This window comes from Micropterus salmoides, unplaced genomic scaffold, assembly GCF_014851395.1.
Source record: "Micropterus salmoides isolate LMB-PRFRI ecotype aquatic unplaced genomic scaffold, ASM1485139v1 Ms_hic_scaffold_2865, whole genome shotgun sequence".
Classification (NCBI taxonomy): Eukaryota; Metazoa; Chordata; class Actinopteri; order Centrarchiformes; family Centrarchidae; genus Micropterus; species Micropterus salmoides.
This window is the reverse complement of record NW_024042112.1, coordinates 4,479-23,215: the sequence shown is the minus strand read 5'-3', so window position 1 is coordinate 23,215 and position 18,737 is coordinate 4,479. Positions and strand designations below refer to the sequence as shown.

Below are 18,737 nucleotides of genomic sequence, written 5' to 3'. Positions count from 1 at the left end.
CTAGTGTTTTGCTCTCTTGAGGTTTACAAATATTGTTGTTTTTCTTAATGTTGTGTGTGTGTGTGTTTACTTTTAATTGCACACTTGTGTCTGTTTGTTGAACTGTTGTCCTATTGTTTATTCTTGTTTGTTTATGTACACTGAGAGTCAAATTCCTCTCACGTGTTCACATAGGCCTATCTGATTAAAGGTGATTCTGAATCTGAACTTTCACAGTTTCACTTTATGAGCGTTTCAGAGAAGAGCATTATCTTAGTAACAAATCATGTTTGCACTCACATCTGAAAGTTTGTCACCAAACTGAGACACACTAATACCTCAGATTAACTGTAGGAACAGAGGGAACACCGTAGAACAAATTAATGTTACAGAAACTTCAACCTGTTGCCTGCTGTACTTTATTAGCTTTTGTTGAAGGAAATTTAGTTAATTTGCTTTTATTCTGGAGAAACTGGCCCTGAAAGGTTTTGTTCCTGCTGATAAAGGACATGTCAGGGGAAGTGCATCAAAGAAGAGACAGAGTGGATTAATAGTGAAGCTGAAACAGTGAACTTGTGTCTGAAAATGAGGCCCTAGTATTTTTTTTTTGATTTAGTGTAAAGATAAAGTCCTGCTCTGAGGAGGAATGTTGACTCGCGAGCTGAATTGTTGTTCTGCAGCATTCATGAGTCATAGGTAATGTTTGCGTAGATTTTATTCTGAAGGATTTGTACCGGAAGTGTTGCTGTTGTTGCAGCTTGCGGAAGTTTAGAAACCGAAAGTGTTTCTGATGAGCCAATCAGCCGTCAGAGGTCTCTGCAGCTTCTCTAAATAGGGATGTTCAGTCCTCAGCAGACATCCACAGCCATGGAGCTTCTTCCTCTCCTGTGTCTCCTCCTGAGCTGCTCTGCAGGAACATCTGCTGATCAAACCGGTAAGAAAGCTGAGATTCAGACTGAGTTTTATTCTGATATTGTTATTTAATAATTAGTACGGATCAATCACGCTCTACAGCTCACGTGATGTGATGATATCCCAGCATCCTTCTGCGTAATTACAGCCTTAATTATATTCTGTAACAGACCTACTCAGTATTTGTGTTAGTATTCATGTTTAGAGCTGCAGAGGTGGTTTATAACTTCCGACGTGGCGTCATTACTTCTGCAGGTGGGGGGGGGGGGGGGGGGGGTGCAGGGCGGCGTCTCCATCCTGTGGTGAGAAAGCAAAGCACGGATGTGTTGAAGACGAATCTTTATTTCCGAGAAACTCTTCTCCTTTCAAACCTGATTGGTTGCTTAACTTTGGACTCTGGTAGCTCTGATCAAACATTCGTGTGTCCGCTAAGTGAAGCTTTTCTAAATCAGCAGAAACCACAGTGTTTAGTTCAGTTTGTTGCCTCCACCTGTGTTCAGATACAGGCAGTCAGGCTCTGTGTGGATACTGACAACAGCCAGATCCTTGTCCAGCTCTCTGTCTGCACTAAAGGGCAATAAAAAACAAAAACAACAACATAGTCTACATCCAGAATCAGCTTTCCTGGACAAGTTTGTTGCTAAATATGCAGACAATTCATTTGGCTCTCAACAATGTAAAGAGTAATTATTACTTTATTTGTTGGGGAAATTAATCTTTTATTCACACACACAGAAACCTGTACACATGCACCTGACATCCTTTTTAACGCCACCATGAAGTTCACATTTGTGGTTCTGAGTAAAATATCTCAGTATCTATTGCATCAGTTGTGATATAATTTGGTACAAATTCACTTTCCTCTCAGGTTGAATTTTAATCACTCTGAAGATCCTCTGACTTTTCATCTAGCGCCGGCAGGAGGAAGCAGCAGGAGCCCCACCCCTGTAGGATTACATCGCTTCAGACAAGAGTTTAGCAAACATAAAGCAGCCTATAAAACAGTCAGTGGGATTTCCTTCTGATGGTGATGCCATTTTCCAAGAGAGCTGATTGATCTCTTATCTGGAACATTCAGCCGTTCAGCATAAACAGTGCCAGTAAGAAGTGAACCCAACAGCACACACATCTGCTTACATACACACAGGTCTTTCAGGCAGTCAGATACAGAGAGGAGCGCACACTAACATGTCTGGTGTTAACTGCCCAGCACCTGAGTTCTGATCTATTCACATACAAAATAAATGCTCACAAAGAGGATAAATCATTCTCACTGCTTGGAGCAAAGACTCCTCTTGGAGACAGAGTAACTTGTTAGAACTCATGTGTGTATATATAGTGTTTCTTAACGCATATATAAAATAGTGGCCAGTGGAGGGGTTTTAAAAAAGTTGCTTACACTGAACTATATAAGAACTTCAACATATAGCTTAAAACATTAAGATAGTAAATATTACAGTTCAGCGCAGCCCCGACCCACAAGAAGTTTAGAGTCAGGAAACATGCAGATTCAACACACATTGGACTTACTGCACAAAAATATGCTCTTATTCCAGCATCCGTTGCACTATTTCACTACACTAGTGTCTTGTTGTCTTGAAGTTTGCAAATGTTTTTGCTCATGGTTGTGTGTCTGTGTTTAATTTTAATTGCAAACTGTAGTTGAGAGTCAGACTCCTCTTATGTCTTCACATACCTGACGATTAAAGGTGATTCTGAACTTACACAGTTTTCACTTTATGAGCTTTTCAGAGAAGAGCATTGTCTTAGTAACAAATCATATTTGAACTCACATCTTACAGTTTGTCACCAGACCGACACACAACACGCTGTGGATTGACAGTAAAACTGAAACTGTGCAGTGAACAGGTCAGTGTGGCAGAATGACGATAAAGTCCTGCTCTGAGGAGGAGTGTTGACACACAAGCTGAACTGTTGTTCTGCAGCATTCATGAGTCGTAATTACTGTTTGTGGAGATTACGCTTTCATTCTGAAGGATTTTGTGTCTGACGTGTTGCGGTGGTTACAGCTTGGAAACAGGACATGAATTAAGTTGCTAGTTTAGTAGAAATCCTTATCAGGATAATATAATATGGGGGGTCAAAAAAGAGTAATTATTACTTTATTTGTTGGGGAAATTAATCTTTTTATTCACACACACACAGAAACCTGTACACATGCACCTGACATTCTTTTTAAAACCACCATGAAGTTCACATTTATGAGTAAAATATCTCAGTATCTATTGCATCAGTTGTGATATAATTTGGTACAAATTCACTTTCCTCTCAGGTTGAATTTTAATCACTCTGAAGATCCTCTGACTTTCATCTAGCGCCATCGTCAGGTTTGTCCGACACTTTGGTTCATGACCAAATACTTGCACAGCTAATGACAACTAACGACTAATATGCACATGTTATCATGCTAACAGGCTAAACACAACACCTGCTACACATCAGCATGTCTACACCGTCAGTGTGAGCGTGTCAGCATGCTGAGCCTCACAGAGCTGTTAACATGGCTGCAGCAACAATCTTTTAATTTTAGGAACATCTGTTGGGGAAGAAAATATGATTATGTCATGTGTACCTTTAATTGGACGTCCTTAAAAAGGTGCACATGATAAATAAATAAAAATAAATCTGTTGCAGCAGTGAAGCAGGACAGTTTGTTAGTTCTTAGTATCTTTGAATTCAATCCATTAAATCAATACCTATAATAATTTAAACTACAACTTCTCCTGATGTTAGCGGAACGGTTTCCACAACTAAATAGAATTTGTGAAGTTCAAACACAAGGCCTGATAACAAAAACTGTATTATCTAACTAACTATACACTGAAATACATTTAAAATGCGTCTGAACGAGTCTGCTTTCTCTCTAGACTGCTTATAAACTGCGGCGGCCTGTGAATGTGTTTATCTGACCTTCTCTCTACCTGATGACTCGGCTCGTGAACACACTGAATAACACCTGTTTACTTGTTTTGTTGTTTTTCTCTCAGAGCCAGAGGTCATCCGCATGGTCGTGAAAGAAGGGAGCGAAGCCATTTTACCGTGTTCCCTCGGCACGACGAACATTAAGGGAGAGCTCTTTGACTGGAAGAAAGATGAAAAGAAGGAAGTGTTCTTGTACGATAAGGGCAACCATTACAACAACGGCCGAGTGGGTCAAGATGAGCGGTTCAAAGGACGAGTCTTTCATTTTCAGGAGCAGCTGCAGTTCGGTAACGCCTCCATAGTCATCAGAAACACCAAGGTGACTGACAGCGGAAGCTACACCTGTGATTTTCCACTTCCTCAGAGAAAAAGACAATCCCGCATTGCGCTCGTTGTTGGTGAGTGCTGCTGTGACACTGTTATAAAGACGCCGGCTCATTTACAGACGCGACTGGTTCAAATGCTCCAGATGGGCTCAAGTCAAACTGACATCAAGTAGTCAGAATAACCGAGGTGGAGGGGGGCTGCAGATTAGCTCCAGCTAGAAGAAACATCCAGCATTTAATAAATATGTTGCTTTCTGCACATTTTACCTCATTGAATCATAACAGTATTTACAAATAGTAAAATATTTGTGCTTCAGAGACCAAAGTTCAATCTGGTCTCCATGTTACATGACAGAGGTTTCCCTCCAGGGTTAGGGTATGATGGTGCTATCAAACACACTAGAATTTAATGTTAATAAGCATTTAATATCATATTTTGGAAGTTCTGTGACAATGAGATAAGATAATGCTGCAGAAATCTGTACAAAAAGTGAAGTATAAAGATGATAATTCTCAATTTTACAGGTCAGGCAACCAGCAGAGACTGCAGGAAGTTACTGCTCTTAATCAAGAAATAGTCCCACAGATAACCCCGAAAAACTACAGACTGTCATTTTCACATTTCAGTTTTTCTACAGATTAAATTAACAAGATTTAACATGTTAATCAGTGACCTTTAGAGGTGCTGGCAGGTGGATTTTCTTACCTCTGGACAGAGCCAGGCTTGCTGTTTCCAGACTTTATTATAAACTAAGATAACCAGCTGCTTATAAACTTATATTTCAGTTTAATTCAATCTAGCTTTATTGGCATGAATGTAAACAACAATATTGTTAAAGCTACATATATATATATATAAGCCCTGCTTGTTATAAAGAATATTTCTACGTGAGCACTTCCAGCTGGTTGGGAAATATTTAGGTTAATAAAGTTTTAGATCAGATATGTGAGACTGATTATCCACAACCAACAGTGAAGTTAGATAAATCAAAGATCCTGAATATTTGAACTTCCTTCTTGAGAAAGGCCCTTAATGCTGGACGCAGATTCAGTCGTCCCCTCTCACACCAGGACCCTGCCAGAACCAGGACCGACACAAACCAGTCTGTGAATGTGCTGCCAGCTTATAGCTCGTTTGTGAAATCTGAAACTGTGGCTTCTTTCTAAACATTAAATCAGCCTGATAAACAAGATAACAAGTTTATTATTTCCCAGTATTACCTTTGTGATACGTTGATGATATCAGAAAAGCTCTCTAACATTATTGTGTTTTGTTTTGTCTTTTAGATCCTATCTTAAAGGACAGATCAGCTGAAAACATCCCAGGTGAGTCCTGGTTTAGATGACGTCACTGATAACCTGTAAGTGACGTCATCACTGATAACTGGAGACAGTCATTCACCAACACATTTGAACTATATAAGAAGTTTATAAATGAAACGTTTAATAAACCTGGATTATCCTGCATGGTGTTTCTGTTAATTTGGCTAAACTCCTTGATATAAACGGGGTGAAGAATATTATAGAAACACCTGTTAGTATAACACCAACAATTCAACATCAGCACAAACTACAACTTCCAAAATGACCATGAAGTTGAATCAACACGTCTCCGTTTCAGCTAAAACTGAACACATCATGAAATTTCATAAAGTTATAAATACCGCCACTGCTAAGGTGTAGGACATAGAGAAAACCCTGTATGAATGTACATGTACATCATTTGACTGTATCTGAGCTTCTGTCATGATATGAGTCAGAAACAGTGTTTGCAGCTGTAAATAGTTTCCAGACTTTTGGTAGAAGTTAGAAATGTTTGAAATATCATGTCCTATCTAACAATGCTGGGAGGAGCAACTGAGGCTGATACTGTGCTTTTCTGTTCCTCTGTGTTTTTCTGTTAAACACACTTTAATCCTCATTTACAAGCAGAGAAGAGACGAACAGGAAACATCACAGTGTTACATTTATAATCCTGTTATTGTCCTCTTGTAGCTGATCTGTCACTTATTGTCTGTTTTTAACTGTGTTCACAGGAGCATCTCCAAAGCCGTATGTCAAGACACTTAAAACAGATGATGGGATGCTGCTGCTGTGTGAAGTTCTTGGTGCTTTTCCAAAACCTACAGTAGAGTGGCAGGACAGTGCTGGAAACAAACTTCCTGCTGAGGAGACACAGGTCTCAGAAAGAGGAGGCAGCTTCTACATCATCCTCCAAACTGCTGTGACCAGGGCAGACAACTATCGCTGTGTAGCCACACAGGAGGAGATCAACCATCAGATTGAAGCTAACACCTACGTGGAGATCAATGGTGAGATTCTTCCTAGTGGTGTTGCCTCTGGGGTGTATATTTATGTTCTTTGGTTTCACAAAGAGCTCACTAAGCTCATCACTTATATAGATCAATTTTATGATCACTTCCTGAACAGATTTCATGATCAGCAGATGGATTTATCAATAGTTTTTTGAATTGCTAAAATAACATATCTGCTATCATAAAATCCTGTGGTTGGTTGGTTTGTTGGCTTTCACATCACAAGCGACCTGCTCCAGAGCCCGACCCCTTTTCAAGCCGTCTTGCTGTGGTTGTTTGGTCAGAACCAGAATTTGATTGACAGCCTTCACATCAGCCCAAATGAACTGCACAACCAGGAAAATTCACCAGGACCCGTTTTACATGTCAGTTGTTTGGTCGGCACTGCCTAGATGTTATCAGTAAATCACTGGTCTGAAAGTAATTAGTTGTTATGATTCATTGGTACATCACAGACAAACCATGGCTCGGGGTGGGCGGCTAGCTGGCTCAACTGGTTGGGGGTGAGGGGGAGAGAGAGAGGGCTGGGGGGTGGGTAATGTTAATGGTAATGTTACTGATAATAATCATAATAATAATAATAATAATAATAATAATAATAATAATAATAATAATAATAATAATAAAATAATAATAGGACTAGGAACAATAGTTGCAGCAGAGGGTGTTGAGCAGGAACATGGGGGCAGCAGGAGACCCGCAACCACAGATCCAGACTCCACAGCTCCAGAGCCAGAAAACCTGCAGGAAGTGACAGGAGGAGAGAGGAGAGGGACGAGAAAGCACAAGACTACCAGAAAGAGGAGAAGTTGTGTTAGTAACATGCAATAATGGGATGAGGTTGCATACAGAGGGAGAGAAAGTAGAGGAGAGAGGAGCTCAGTGCATCATGGGAAATCCCCCGGCAGTCTAGGCCTATAGCAGCATAACTAAGGGATGGTTCAGGACTACCTGAGCCAGCCCTAACTATAAGCTTTATCAAAGAGGAAAGTCTTGAGCCTACTCTTAAATGTGGAGATGGTGTCTGCCTCCTGAACCCAAACTGGAACCTGGTTCCACAGGAGAGGAGCTTGATAGCTGAACGCTCTGGCTCCTAGTCTACTTTTGGAGACTCTAGGAACCACAAGTAACCCTGCATTCTGGGAGCGCAGTGCTCTGGTGGGGTAGTAAGGTACTATGAGCTCTTTAAGATAAGATGGTGCCTGACCATTAAGAGCTTTGTAGGTAAGAAGAATGATTTTAAATTCTATTCTGGATTTTACTGGAAGCCAATGCAAAGAAGCTAAAACAGGAGAAATATGATCTCTTTTCCTGGTTCCTGTCAGAACACGTGCTGCAGCATTCTGGATCAGCTGAAGAGTCTTAACGGACTTTTTCAGCCTGATAATAAAGACAGATTGATCATATCTAGTAAAGAAGTGCTGACTAAGTGTAAAACATCTTTAAGCAGTCTGGTTGGGACGGGGTCTAAGAGGCAGGTTGATGGTTTAGATGAAGAAATCATTGAAGTTAGTTGTTGAAGATCGATGAGAGCAAAGCGGACTGAATATAAATCTGTTTCTAAGGTTCCTGAGTTTGAAGGTGAATCGACGTGATGACTGTCCTCACTCTGATTTCTGAATCTGAGCAGGAATCATCCTCCTCTGAGTCTGAAAGCAGGAGTTCACAAATGTTCACCGCTTCCCACATTTACCAACATTCGGCTTGTGGTTTGTATTAAAAGCTTCACTGTGCAGCTCACTGAAGCAGGTGGGCTGATTCAACCAATCACAGGTGCTGTATGATAAAAGCATAAGGCTGCAGCTCAGAGGACACAAGATGGCAGCATAGTTTGATTATCCAGCTGTTTTTATTTACAGTCAGATGTGTGATTCTGCCTGCAGCTCCAGCAGAGTGTGTTCAGCTTTAAGAGTTGGAGCTTGGGCAGCAGTCAGTGCTGGAAGAAGTACTCAGACTCTTTACTGAAGGAAAAGTAGCAACACCACAACGTACAAATACTCTGTTATAAGTAAAAGTCCTGCTTTCAAAAGTCTACATGAGGAAAAGTATAGAAGTATCAGTTGAATGTACTTAAAGTAGAAAAGTATTATAAAAAAGTTATATATTTTAAGTCAGTCTCATGTTTGCAAGATCAAAGTATCTAGCAACTATATCTGTCTGATAAATGTAGTGAAGTATAAAGTAACTTAAATGTACTTAAAGTAGCAGAAGTGATGCGTTTATCACATGTTCACGTTCATTTATATAGCGCATTTAAAAACAGCCCTGGTTGACCAAAGTGCTTTCCAGGTTCAGGATACAACAACAAATATACACGACAACAACAGAAGAAAAGGTCGATGATGTCGCCTCTGTTTGAAGGCCGGTGAATAGAGGTGGGTCTTTAGCAACGACTTGAACGTGTCGGCGGTCCGAGCAGTTCAGCAGGTAAAGTGTTCCAAAGATCAGGAGCAGCCGCTGAAAAGGCTCGCTCACCTTTAGTCTTTAACCTGGAGCTGGGGACATCAGGGAGCATCTGATTGGATGACCTCAGTGCTGAGTGCAAGATCTCACCCAGATTCTTGGTGAACGGACGACGATACGTTCCTAAAGAACCAACAGCAGCTACACGAGCACTTAAACCATCAGGACGACCGAACGCAACAACCTCAGTCTTACTTTCATTGAGACAGAGTGTAAAATAAAAAGGTCGTGCCTCTGAGCGTGCTCTCTCCTCACATCTCTGTGCATGTGCACCCAGTGTGCCCACTTTGGCCACGCCCCCAAAGCGCAGCAGTGAGTGAGGCGTCCAGACGACAGCTGGGCTCCACTTCACAGACTGCAGTTTTTTTCTGATGGGCAGCTGAGAGTTTATTGTTGATGTTGTGTTGAACGCCGTTAATGTTTATATTTAGTGGGTTTAGAGAGTTAGTAGTTGTGTTCTGTGGACGTGATGCCGTGCGAGCTCTGTTAACGCTGTTTCTGCGTTCTTTATGGTTCTGTTCTCTGTATATTGTTTATACTCGTGCTCATTGTTAGTGATTGTTACGGTGACTGTCATGCACATGTTACACAATTCCTGTTTGCTAATCATTAACTGATGGCTCATTACATTCTAGCTGTTATTGGCCGTTACTGTTGCTCAGGGTGCGAGCTGTTCTGTAGATGTCTATGTCTAGCTTGGGTTTGTTTTTACTGTAACTCACCTGTATCTAATCAGTCTGTACTGCTGTGCTTTGTTGTTACAGAACCACTCTCACACCTTGTATCTGCTTTTATAGATACAGATAAACGGTCTCTTTGACAATCTCAAATTCTTTATAAACTCTCACCTGAGCACAAAATAGCGTCCTGACCCGACAACCTGAAGCTGATTGCTGTCACGCCTGTTGATCCACCACATACACATTCTCTCTCTCTCACACAGAGAAAGTTCTGATCCAACTTCAGATCTCTCAGGCAGTTAAGCAGGGACTGAATTGAGGCTTTGTCATTGGGTTTTACAGCCAAATAGATTTGTACATCATCTGCAAAACAATGAAAGGAGATATTCTGTACTTGAAAATGGACCCCAATGGCGGCACGTAGAGTGAAAAAAACATGGGGCCCCCAATATATGGACTCTTGGGGGACCCCACAAGAAAGAGGGGCAGCAGAAAACTCAGCGAGGTGAACAGAGGAACTCCTGTCAGCGAGTCGGGATAAAAGAACGGAGTGGTTAACCATATCAAAGCACTAAATCAGCTAAAAGAAAATCATTGAAACTCTTCACAGAGCAGTTTCAGTACCGTGACGGGGCTTAAATCCAGACTGGAATTTTTCATAAATACTAAAATCATGTAAAAATGACTGAAGGTGATTAAAAAAACCTCTCTCTCCAAGACTTTTGACGAAAAGAGAAGCTGGTCTGAAATTAGAGAGAATCTAAGTATCCAGATTCTTCTTTTTTTAAACGCTGTCGCACATTAAACAGCTGGAACTCACCCTGAGCTGAGAGATGTATTAACCGAGGACACAATGCTCGACCCTGCAGCGTTAAAAACATCTTTAAAGAAGCGTGCAGGAAAACTGTCAGTTTGTTAGTTTAACTAGAAAGAAGGGGGAATGTAACTTGGCTCAAACTGCAGGAAGACGGCTGGGCTGACAGGGCGGGACAGAGGGGCCTCTGGGAAACGTAGTGGGTGAAAAGCTAAGAGCAGTGATTTTATTAATAAAACATTTTAGAAAGTTTCCACATTAAATTATCACGAGGGTTAACAAGAGAGGCCAACAGATTTTACTGCTCTGTGGTATTTACATCATGTGTCCCTCAATATTTAGAAAGAGACTTGAAGTTTATCCTTTTTCCACTTTCTCTCAGATATTCTTCAGGCACGTCTGAGAGAGCAGGTAGTTTCATTCAGCCGAGACTCTGAAAGTGGTTTAGAGCGTTTTTCCCTCAGTGGAGCAAAACAGTCCAATAACTCAGTTCAAGTAAAATATAAAAGGCAAAATAAAATTTTTACACTCGCTTGAGGTGGATTTTGCCCTTGTCAAAAAACAGTTAATGCTCTAAGCGGGAGATGGAAACACTTTTGCCGAATAAGTTCTGACGTAGTGAACTTGTAACTCACATCTGATCAGCTGTTTCCGCTGTCGGCGTCTTGCCAGATATTCCCATAACGTGCGGAGACCTGGCTGGCAGCAGTTTGCCCGCTTGAGACACATTCCTGAGGACCTCTCTCCGTTTTTCTCAGATCAGTGGTCCTCAGGTTCACGTGACTGGTTTTGTTTCTGGTTTGGAGCCCAGACGTCTTGTTTATTACAGCCATGGGTAACGTCAACAGCTGACGTAACTACGCTTGCTGTAGCCTGGTTTATTCGCTCCAAACAGCTGATGGAAACGCTCATATTTCACATTTACTTTGTTTTTTCTTTTTTACCACATTACAAAAGTCTGCTTAAAATTTGCACGACAGTTAGACAGAAACATGACTAGTGAGTCTTTAAAAGCAGCAGAAAACTGTGAGGCAGTTAAAGGGTTAATTGCTCGCAGGAGCACAGGTAGAAAAACTACGAACAGGGAAAGTAAATAAGACGAGTTAAAGATCTGAAATTAATGTGTCACATATTTCACTAATAGTTAAACCGTACGACAGCACGAGGTCCAAAATATGTCCTTTTTCACCGGCCGGTGACAGTATGTAAAATCAAAGTAACTACATCTGTCTGATAAATGTAGTGAAGTAGAAGTATAAAGTAGCATAAGTTGGAAATATTCAAGTAAAAGTACCTCAAACTTGTCCTGTCACTGCTCAGTGAAACATAAACGTATCTCAGCCTCATGTTTAGCTGGATGTTTAATGTTTCCTGTTAACAAAGCTTATCGTTTTCTTTGTGACGATCAACATCTATGATTATGTAGCATGTCTAAACTACCTATGAATTTTAATAAATTTGAGAATTAATACCCAATTATGAATTTTAATATTCAGAAAATATCAATCCATAAAAGCTCTCATTTCGAAAGGGGCACCACCGGAGTTGTTATTAACTTAGAGTCTCCGGACTTCTAGGTAGCTTTTAATAATTATACAATTATTCACCAGTGATCAGTTAATAATAATAATCGCTTAATTATCTTAAATCAATCAGTCAGTCTCATATCTAAAGGATATGAGACTGATAATACAGACAATTCCTTGGTTACAGTGAATTTATTAACTAACTAAGGTGATATAAAAAGGTGGTTAAATACATCAGAGAAATAGTCAAAGGAGGGGGCAAGCCGGGCGCGTGCCGAAGCGCCGTTTAGGAGGGAAGCGTCCAGAGAGCAGGGCGAAGAGGAAGAGGGAAGAAGAGCGAACGACGTCGTGTGTCGCTCTTTTGTTGTGTGGGGCGTGGTTCCCCAGAGGGCAGTCCTGCGTTCCCGCAGGGCGGGGCGTTTCCGGTTTCCTGAGGGACTGTCTTTCTAAACTTTTAATATGTCCATAAAAGAAAAAAGAAAATCTATTTGCATGTATTATCAAATATTTCCCACAATCAAACCTCACTGTTCAAACGGTTGTACCGTTCTAAGTTTAAGTATTTGGTAACAGGAAACAATTGTCAAATTATTGGTCATGATAAATGAGTGACATTTATACATTAATGGCATTTCTGACGAGGGTATGTAATACTTATTTCGCCCACTTGGGGGAGCTCAGGTTACATGAGGAAAGCTTAGATTAATCCAAAAACAATCTTCTCAGGAGCTGGAAAACTTAGTTATTTAGCCTTAAATTCAAGCTGGCGATTAATAACGTGTAGTATGACATTTATCATCGTTTCTAAAGGAATTGTGTGAGAAAGTATTGTGAACAAGCATTGGTTACACATAAGATTAAGAAGTGTCCTTAATCTTGCTGAAAATTAAAACACCGCAAAAGTAACTTATTTAGATTCTTTTCAGCACTAATATCAACAACAGATATCAACAACATAACTACTCAAATAGAGACAAACGTAATCAAGTAACTAAAAGATTATTTAATTAAACAGTAAATGCTTTGAGTCTTTGGAGACTGCAGTCTTTGTTTACATAAATTCAGGGCTGTCCTTGGTGTCCTGGATTTTGTCCCACCTAGGCGTGAAGGAGTATCCCTTTGATGAGGTAATGAAACACAGAGAAAGGTCAGTTGCCATGGTGACAGCCTATCAGAACTCTCCTTATGGGGGCAGGAAACCCTATACTGCCCCCATAAGGAGAGTTCTGATAGGCTGTTTAGGAAAACGCTAATCGCTGGTTAGTGTCCCTTTTGTCAGTTTAACAGTCAGGCACCGAGAGGCTTATCTCGGCTGTTGCCAAGTGGCCAGTTTTACGATCAACTGCTCAGGAATAGCACTTAGTGAAAGCGACCTTTCCACCCCCTTTCTTTTGGGGTCTCTTCAGCCGTCTGTAGAGGGTTGATAATCAAATCCCCTGCTTCTCTCTGGGAGAGAAAAGAGGAGTTGAGTCTCTAAATTATTTAATATAAAATGCACAAATCCACACTGTTGGTTCACTATAATTAAACACTAACACTACATGTGCCGTACATGATAAGCAGTTATACATTCTCAGTGTTACATTTACATTTTAGAAACACGTTTCAGAGGAAAATGTTAAGAACAGAAATTATGAACATTGAGAAGTGTTGTGAAACTCATAGTATTAAAACACATGCTATTTACATTACATATTAAAAAACTTATTTTGATACCCAGCTCTTGTCAACATGAATCCTTCACTGCACAGACTGAAGGTCAGTCCTGATCCAAGTCCCTCCTTTGACCTTGGCCTGGTTATATTTATGTTTATATGTGATTATTAAATGATGTTGGTTTATATGAGTTACACCACAAACTAATTCTCACATCCAGGTGAGTTTGTTGTTAGAAATATTACCACAAACTAACTACCAGGTGTAACTGTAGTTTAACTGATCGAGACAACTGACAAAACCAGCTTGTTACAGAAAACACGACATGTGACCTGCTCAGAGTAAAACAGGTTATAGATCATTATCAGACACGACGCTGGTGTAAGAGGAAGTTCACTAGTGTTCAAGCTCCACTTGTGATAATGAAAACATGAATCACCAAAGATCATTACAGATTTTAACTCTCTCTGACTAAATGTGCATTAAAATTTTAAAGATACAAATTACTTTAAGTTCTGTTAAATTATGTTTTACAGTATAATATTTTGCTAAAATAAGTTATTATAATAAGGATATTTCTCACTCTGAACTGCTTGAATTCATATTATTCTAAAACTAATACAACACTAACTCTCCTTCACACACAAACCCAGTAACAGATTTACAAATGAGGGAGATTTAGAGACTGAAATCATTAGAATCTGTGACATTTTTGTGACATGAAGAAAAAAAGAGGATAACAAATGAATTAATAACTCGTGTATCACCAAAATATACTGAGGATCTGAAACATGTCTTAGCTTAGAGTAATTTATTGATCATTGTTGCAAATTGCAGTTACACATGAATCAAATAAACAACACAAGGAAACTCAGAGACGTAGAGAAAATTTTAGTCATTTTATTATTATATTTTAACTAGAAACTGAACTGAAACTAAAAACTAGGACCAGAATTTAACTCTAAATATAAACAGTGGTAGTTCCTGGTAATAATTTGACACCATGGAGGCAGATAAAGGCTTTGGAAGTGCAGTTTTTACTGGACAGTGTGAACTTGGACCCGTCGCAGTGAAGGTTTCAGATGACAAACATGTTTGAATGTAGCTTCTTTACAATTTATTCTCTGCAGTAGGTTTGACTACAAGCAGAACTAACTTAAAACTCAGCATCAGGTTCTGACTTAAAATAAAATAAAGATGAAAACAGGGAAACTGTCCTCACTCTGATTTCTGAATCTGAGCAGGAATCATCCTCCTCTGAGTCTGAAAGCAGGAGTTCACAAATGTTCACCGCTTCCCACATTTACCAACATTCGGCTTGTGGTTTGTATTAAAAGCTTCACTGTGCAGCTCACTGAAGCAGGTGGGCTGATTCAACCAATCACAGGTGCTGTATGATAAAAGCATAAGGCTGCAGCTCAGAGGACACAAGATGGCAGCATAGTTTGATTATCCAGCTGTTTTTATTTACAGTCAGATGTGTGATTCTGCCTGCAGCTCCAGCAGAGTGTGTTCAGCTTTAAGAGTTGGAGCTTGGGCAGCAGTCAGTGCTGGAAGAAGTACTCAGACTCTTTACTGAATCAACACTCGCTGTAACAGCAGCTGTGATAAAATCCAGATGTGGTTCTGAGCCGTAATCCAGAGTCCACGGTGGCCTCGGCTCAGGGTGCAGACAAGCTCGGCTGTAGACAGATCGCCTCACACGTTTGCAGATCTCAGCACAGCAGGAGTTTAGCAACAGTCACATGTAAACAGGCTGAAGTAGAGGCGGCAGGACAGAGATTCAAACCTTCTTCCTACTGATGAGCAGCACGTCTCAGAAAGAGGACGATGCTACGACATTACCCTCCTCACTACTGAGACCAGAACCAGAACCAACCTCTTAGCTGTGGAGCCCAGCAGGAGGCGACTGGCCATAAGATCAATGCTAACATCACTGTTCCTGCTGAGACTCATCCCAGCGCTGTTTGGATCTGCTGACAGTTTTAGCTTCTAGATTTCAGGAGCGTGCACACCTTTAGATGTTCTTTGTGTCGGCTGTGATGTTCAACCTGCTGTTTATGATGTGCAGCTACGTTCTGACTGTTACATTCACTTTTTATCATCTGTTTCAGGGTCTCCCAAAGAGTCCTTGACTGAGTCCGCCACTGGATGGAAAGTTGCTGTTGCAGTTCTTTCTCTTGTTGTTGTTGTTGCTGTAGTTGTTATAGCTGTGCTTTGTGTACGTCGCACCAGATGAAATTCTCTGAGAGGTAAGTTTAAATAATGTTTTTATCAACATATTCATGATGAGCAGACGACACATTCTTTGTGTCTCATGTTTAGAGTCTTGACAGATGTTTTATCTTCTCAGGCATTAAGCATTCTGTTGGTATTTACACCAGCGTAGGATCAATGCAGGAGGGATTTTGTTTAATATAACTTTGTTTTCCTTCCTGCAGGTTCAGATCAACAGGCACAGGGACAAGAGTCTCAGCATAATACCCTGATTTCCTAACTAGCTTTATGTGCTGTGCAGTCGGCTAATGAAGTGTGTGTTTGTGCTGTATTTCTGTATGACAGTGAGGACATTTTGGCTGGTCTCCACTTATTTGTTCGAGGGTCAAGACCTGGTTTTAGGGTTGTGGTTAGACAGATTGTGGTAATTGTAACAAGATGAAAGTGAGGTTGTTGTGCATGTAGCTCACCTTGCTTTTATATGGAAGCATTATGACATCCCATTACCACAACCAGGATCTTTCCCTGACCTTAACAAGTGTTTTAAATAAACTGTCCCTGTTAAAGTCATGGACAGTTAGAAAACAGCATGGCAAAATGTAAAGTCTTTACCTTTACCTCACAGCACTCAGCATCTGTTTAAATATACACATAAAGTCGAAGTGAAGGACACAAAGTCCATCCAAGAAAACAGAAGACATGTTTGTTAAACAATATCTGGATTGAATTAATGGCACCGACTTGAGAATTAGCACCACCAGCTGTTTATCTCTATGAACGACTTCCCAATATGTTTCTGGATATTCAGTTAATTTGTGCCACATTTGGTTGTAAACTTGTCTTACAGCAGACTTTTAACTCCACCTGTGAGTGAGACCGCTCTGACCAACAAAACAACACTTTGCCTTCAGACGTTCAGACACATTTAACTTATCTTCTCATTAACCTGTAGTTTCCCTGGACAGATGTTGTTGGAATAAGTCATAAAAAATACATCTTTTTTATTAATTATTTTGAATATATTATTTAACGTTCAAAAATATATCGTTAAATTGAACTTAGGGTTTTGCAGAATCGTGTTGTGTTGTGTTCTGTCTTTTTAGCAGACAGGTTGGAGTTAACGAGGTGAAACAGAAGAGAGAAAGTGGCCTTTAATGCTGACAGAACTGATTATCAATGAATCATTGATTAATTAGATTTTTTCATTCTTGTGCAGCTCTAAGAGAAAAAATATTGACTTAATTAATGACGACTTCTTGCACTCTGCTCTGTGTTGCTTTATGTTTTTATTTTTATGTTCTGATTATTTTATGTGACACATTTTTACTCTTGAACTGTCGTCAGTGTAGATTAATTTAATTCCAGGCAGCACAAAGTGAAGTGATGATCAAACTGCCCACTGAACTGTTGTTAAGGACATTAAATATGATGAATAAGACGGAACTGCAAAGAAACGATGTGATGAATAACGAGAGAGCAGCGCAAGTGTTGAAAGCTGAGGGTCTTGGACCAAAAAAACGCTGCCATCAGTGAGTGAGTGAGTGTGAGTGGATGAATGAGGAGCAGATCTGCTGCATAAATAGTGTCCATTCACCAAATATTAGACTGCTTGTATTTCTTAAAGGTCCTAACTGAGCAAGACATGGACATTAACATGAGTTCACTGAACTAAAGCTGTTGCTCTGTTACTGTGAATATTTTGTAGCTAAAGTGAAATTTTCAATGTAATTTTTTTTATTTTAATATTTGTGTCGTTGACATTATTTGGGACAAGCTGGTATTGATTCTTTATTTCTTAAGGTGGAAAGCCAGAGTCTGTCAGGTACAGTTACACACTGAACTTCACACTTAGTGTCCAGTTTATTAGGAACAGCTGATACTGTCTAACACTCCTGCAATATATCCTTCTTCATATAAGATGTAATTTTCAGTTTGTGTTGAAACTGTTTAAGATTAAAATGTCTTAATACTGACAGGCGTTTCTGTTATTCTGTCCACCCCATGTATATCAGTGAGTGCAGGTTAAATAACAGAAACACGTCTCTGAAACAGTTTGAACTCAAACTGAACATTAAAACCTTGATGAAGGAGATTTATTGCAGGACTGTCAGACTGCATTAGTTTCAGGTGTTCCTAATAAACTGGACACTGAGTGTTTGCTGCTGCTGCTGACTGTGATATTTGAGTTCTCTGAAAGTTCATGTATGTTGATGTTTCTAACTGATGATGAACTTGTATCGTGTCATTTCCTGCAGAGCTGAATCATTTCTGTCCAAACGTTAGAATAAAACATGAAAAATGTCAAACTGTATGTTGTGGCTGTTTTTGATGTTTCAGTCTGTTCAAACTCTTAGAAAAGAAACTAAAAAGATTTTACTGTGTTGGACCGATTCTAACATGATCAATATTTTACTACAGATGTTTTTAGGGATCCAAGCAGCGAATTTAAAAAAATGTTTCCTTATATTATTCCATAAGTAAAGTCACACTGCAGCCTAATCTGGCAGGTATAGACTGCTGCAGACACAAGAAATGGGGAGTATTTATGTTTCAATATTATTTGTGTTAACAGATGAGCTATATGTGTGTAAATGTGTAATCTGTAAATATAAAACACTTTGCACAAACACAAAATGAAGATTTGTAAACTCACAAAAAAATAGAAAACAGATCTGCAAATAAATAAATTCCACAAATAAATAAAAATATCTGTGAATATATTTAATAGTCTTACAAATAAATGAACCACATTTGTGATGATCTTCCTAACATTTGCAGCTTTATGCATTTTTGAGTCCCACATTTACACACAGATCTCTTATCTGTTCACACAAATAGTATTGAAACATAAATAAACATAAAACATAAATAAATACCCCCATATTGCAGAGTCTGAGCTGCACAAC

General features: G+C 39.7%; 1 protein-coding gene across 4 annotated transcripts; it reads left to right on the top strand.

Moving 5' to 3' along the window:
• The first annotated feature begins 757 nt into the window (after positions 1-757).
• Positions 758-18,137, top strand: LOC119882051 (butyrophilin-like protein 1). 4 transcript variants are annotated; one of them, XM_038692069.1, is made up of 7 exons: positions 804-913; positions 1,760-1,991; positions 3,900-4,232; positions 5,448-5,486; positions 6,197-6,472; positions 15,729-15,866; positions 16,056-18,137. In XM_038692069.1, exons 3-6 carry the CDS (start codon positions 3,917-3,919, stop codon positions 15,851-15,853), a joined length of 756 nt encoding a protein of 251 aa, XP_038547997.1. In that variant the 5' UTR covers positions 804-913; positions 1,760-1,991; positions 3,900-3,916; the 3' UTR covers positions 15,854-15,866; positions 16,056-18,137. The 4 variants fall into 4 exon arrangements, with proteins under 4 accessions (XP_038547994.1, XP_038547995.1, XP_038547996.1 ...); XM_038692066.1 differs by lacking the exon at positions 1,760-1,991 and having other exon boundaries at positions 758-913; XM_038692067.1 differs by lacking the exons at positions 1,760-1,991; positions 5,448-5,486 and having other exon boundaries at positions 758-913.
• The last annotated feature ends 600 nt before the right edge of the window (positions 18,138-18,737 follow it).

Coding starts and splice junctions, on each gene's coding strand:
- LOC119882051 (XM_038692066.1), top strand. CDS start 817: ATGTTCAGTCCTCAGCAGACATCCACAGCCATGGAGCTTCTTCCTCTC. Junction 914..3,899: donor AACATCTGCTGATCAAACCG/GTAAGAAAGCTG, acceptor TTTTTCTCTCAG/AGCCAGAGGTCATCCGCATG. Junction 6,473..15,728: donor CACCTACGTGGAGATCAATG/GTGAGATTCTTC, acceptor CATCTGTTTCAG/GGTCTCCCAAAGAGTCCTTG.